The sequence below is a fragment of the Microtus ochrogaster genome, chromosome 21 (assembly GCF_000317375.1).
Source record: "Microtus ochrogaster isolate Prairie Vole_2 chromosome 21, MicOch1.0, whole genome shotgun sequence".
Classification (NCBI taxonomy): Eukaryota; Metazoa; Chordata; class Mammalia; order Rodentia; family Cricetidae; genus Microtus; species Microtus ochrogaster.
The window spans coordinates 38,575,813-38,579,755 of NC_022022.1; the positions used below are offsets into that span (position 1 = coordinate 38,575,813).

At 41.6% G+C, this 3,943-nt stretch overlaps 1 protein-coding gene across 1 annotated transcript in view; it reads right to left on the reverse strand.

The window, feature by feature from the left end:
• The window catches only part of Clca4 (chloride channel accessory 4), a 20,498-nt gene that overhangs the window by 12,623 nt on the left and 3,932 nt on the right, over nt 1-3,943 (reverse strand). Inside the window, exons 3-5 of the mRNA XM_005357391.1 lie at nt 3,619-3,766; nt 2,501-2,609; nt 973-1,150 (exon numbers count right to left, since the gene is read on the reverse strand). Coding sequence (XP_005357448.1) covers nt 973-1,150; nt 2,501-2,609; nt 3,619-3,766 — 435 coding nt within the window. The remainder of the gene's footprint in view (nt 1-972; nt 1,151-2,500; nt 2,610-3,618; nt 3,767-3,943) is intronic.

Sequence of the window (3,943 nt, forward strand, 5' to 3'; positions counted from 1 at the left end):
CACACACACACACACACACACAGAGAGAGAGAGAGAGGGGGGGGGGAGGTAAAAAAGTTCCGAGGCAAAATGTAGATAAAGAGAAACAGGTTCAGTAACAAGAGCTAGCAAGAAAGAAGCCTAAGCTAAGGTGGAGTAATAAATCTCCACGTCATGATTTGGGAGCTGGTTGGTGGTCCAAAAGAAAAAGCTTGCTATGATCAGGGAATATTTTGAAAAGGAGGTAGGAAGATTGTAAGATTATAAGAGTCAGAATACCTGGAAGTCTGCGAAAGTCTCTACTAGAAATGGCCGCATAAACAAGACCCAGACAATGGCAACTTCAAGGGATGTGAATGTGGATGTGGAGGACCCAGACTTTCAAGGGCCCTACCCCTAGTCAAAGAACCACAGGCAACTGGTGGTTTCTGGGAGGAGTATTAAAAACTTATTTTTTTTTCAAAAACAAGTCAGGTGGTGGTAGCACACACCTTTCATCTTAGCACTGAGGAGGCAGAGGCAGGAGGATCTCTGTGAGTTTGGGGCCAGCTTGGTCCAAAAGAGCTAGGTCCAGTACAGGCACCAAAGCTACACAGAAAACCCTGTCTCGAAAAACCAAGAGAGAGAGAGAGAGAGAGAGAGAGAGAGAGAGAGAGAGAGAGAGAGAATGTATTTAACAAATATGCATTGCTGAAGTGAAATATAATTAACACTGAAGTAGATTTAATATTATAATAGTTAAGAACAATTAGCTAAGTATTAATGTACAGAAGTGCTAATAATATATAATAGCAGATGAGTATTTACCGTGTATCATTGAACTCTACATCAATATATTTATTTCTCACGTCATATTTAAGATCAACTATATCTCAGGTGGTAGAGTGCTTGCCTAGCAATGTAAAGTACCTTATTTTCATCTGAATCATTGTTATAACTCTAAGATGAATGAAATCAGACAAGTCACTCTGACACAGTGACAGGCATACTTACAGATTCGATGCTTTGCATGTACATTATGGATGCCTTTTCTGATTGATCTTTATCAAAAAAGAATTGACAGTCTCTTTCATATAACTTCGTGGTGGAATTAGTTCTGCAATTTCTGTACGTACAGCTGTCTCCTTGGCATTTTTGGACCTTATTCATACCGGTGATACCTATAGTACACCTAGAAATATAGATGTGAATCTTAGAGATAGCAGGCATTTATTTGAAAAAGTGGACCTGCTCACACTGAGTTTGTGATACAGTATTTCTTTTGTATCTGCTATGACCTTCCCACACTGATGGCAAAGGTTAAGGAGAGCATCACAAAACTACATGTTCTCTGGTTATTCAAGGAGTATCATTTTATCCGGAGGAAAATGTGGCGGGAATCAGAGTGAGGTACTACCAAGAAAGGCAATGGAAGAGAGAATGATAGGTTTGTGTGTTATTGCACGGGGTGGGCATAGGTGGCAGCGATCCTAACAGACAGACCAGGCTTTAGCTGCAAGTTAGTTCATCGGCTTGCAGTTCAAATCCAGCAAGAGAATTGTAGACCTAGTCATTTAGGGAAGTGCATAAATATGCCCTTGCCACTATTGTTCCAAAACTGAGGAACATAATGATGCCATCCATATGACCAGTTGTAATGATATCCTGTAGCAGAAATGACATGTAGCAGCATCATGCCAAAAACAGAATATACCCAATACCTTCTAAGACTTGGCGTGGGGCTTGTGTGGCAGGTCTGCACCTTTCACCTCACCCCCTTCTCTGTGGCAAGAACCCCAAACCAGGGGGATTTCAAGAGCGATGAGGATGCTGACACTAAGTTTTAAATTCATTTTCTCCAACTATTCTGATCTCTTAATTTCAGAATCAGGATAATGGCCTGTTATTAGTTATGATGCTACACTGATATTTTAAAATGATCTTCATAAATCCCAAAGAAGTTCTGAATTGGCTCCTTGCAGTTGCTTGACTTCTCACCCAGCCCACATTTCACAGTAGTTAGCCACTTTCACTCATTATGTAATGTGAATAACTTTGATGTCTCAGCATCTACCTGGTCTAGATGAGTTCTGGCATCTATGGGAGACATGTGTAAATAAAATATGTCCAATAGCCACGCAAATGCTTGACATTGACATTGAAGCTATGTTTTTTTTTTTGTTTTGTTTTGTTTTTGTTTGTTTTTGCTTTTCCCAAGAAAATGTTTCTCTGTGTAGCTTTGGAGTCTGCCTGTCCTGGAATTCTCTCTGTAGACTAGGCTGGTCTCGAACTCACAGAGATCTACCTGCCTCTGCCTCCCGAGTGTTGGGATTAAAGACTTGTACCACCATCACCAGACTCAAAGCTATGTATATTTTACAGTCATCATCTTCAAGGATAATGGTCTAAAATAAGCGTAAAACAGGCTTGGGATATTGCATTTGCTAATTTGGGACAAAAATGAATGCTTGTCTTTGGAAAGTAATATAGGGCAGTTAAAAGCCTATTTGTGAGGTCATTCCAGGGTACTTAGGAGTCATACCTTGTCGCTTCAATTTTCTTTGATGAAGCCGCATAGTATGGCTTCTCTTCATTGTACTCATCAAATACTCCCCAGCGAAGATGGGCCCATTCGTGGACAAACAGCCTTCCTATAAGAAAAATTTTCAAATACATGATCATAATTCAAGTGGAAAATTTCATATCCCCAAAACTTCTGGGCCAGTGAGGATGGCTCAGTGGGTAAACGTACTTGCCACCAAGCCTGAGAACCTGAGTTCAATCCTTGAACCCCATGTGGTAGGGGGAGAGAACTGACTCACAAGTTGTCCTCTGGTACTCCTAAACACACACACACACACACACGCACGCACATACGCACACACACACACACACGCACACACACACAAGCACACATAGGCACATACGCACACACACACACACGCACACACACAAGCACACATAGGCACATACGCACACACACACACACGCACACACACACAAGACGCACACACACACACACGCACACACACACACAAGCACACGCACACACATGCACACGCAAGCACACGCAAGCACACACATATGCACACACAAGCGCACACACATGCACACACATACACACATGCACACACACACATACACACACAGACTGCATTTAGGTTTAGATTTTCTGTAGTTCTTGAAGTTTATATTTTGTTTATAAAAGGCTTTTGTAATAAATGATATTACATTTCTGTATAGGATACTAATTTTTAATTACACATCATGTTAAATCAATGGAACATTAATGGAACATAGGCTGCAGTCACACTAAACTAGGATTTGATTTTCAGTTCTTGGGGAGCCAAAGGTCTCACATGTTTTAATGGTTTATGGCCAACCCGGTCAACACCCTAGTCATTCTACTTTATAGCTATTTTGAGGGTGCAATTTTAGGAAAGACAGCCTGAAAATGCCCCTGAAGGGGTTGGCAATGAAAAGAGACTGAGATATGTTATTATAGATTATATAGAAAGGAAAAGTAAATCACTGTTTAATGACACCCAGCTAATAAATAGAGCAACTTGGACTTAGATCTAAGCACTTCTTCTCCAGGGTCCGTTCATTTAATCTGAGTAAAGAGTTGGTTGTTGCAAGCGTGTAATGTTTAAGCCCCACCTGTGGGTCCATATTCAGCTTCCTTTTTCCCCAGCACAACGTCAGGAGTGAGGTGGATGTATTCTCCTCTCTCTCCACAACCTGTGAACTGCCGGGTGTATGGTTCATCACTGCCCGGGACGGCAGGGGGTGCAACCTTAACATCTGCCTGAGAATGTTGAAAAATACCGTTAAAACTTGAAGAGCAGAAGAAACACGGTAGAAAGACTACAAGTGAATCAATTTGTGCCCAAACTAGCAAGCACCAGAAAACATTCAAATATTCTCATCCTCCCTCCCTCTCTCTCTCTCTCTCTCTCTCCCTCCCTCCCTCCCTCCCCCTCCC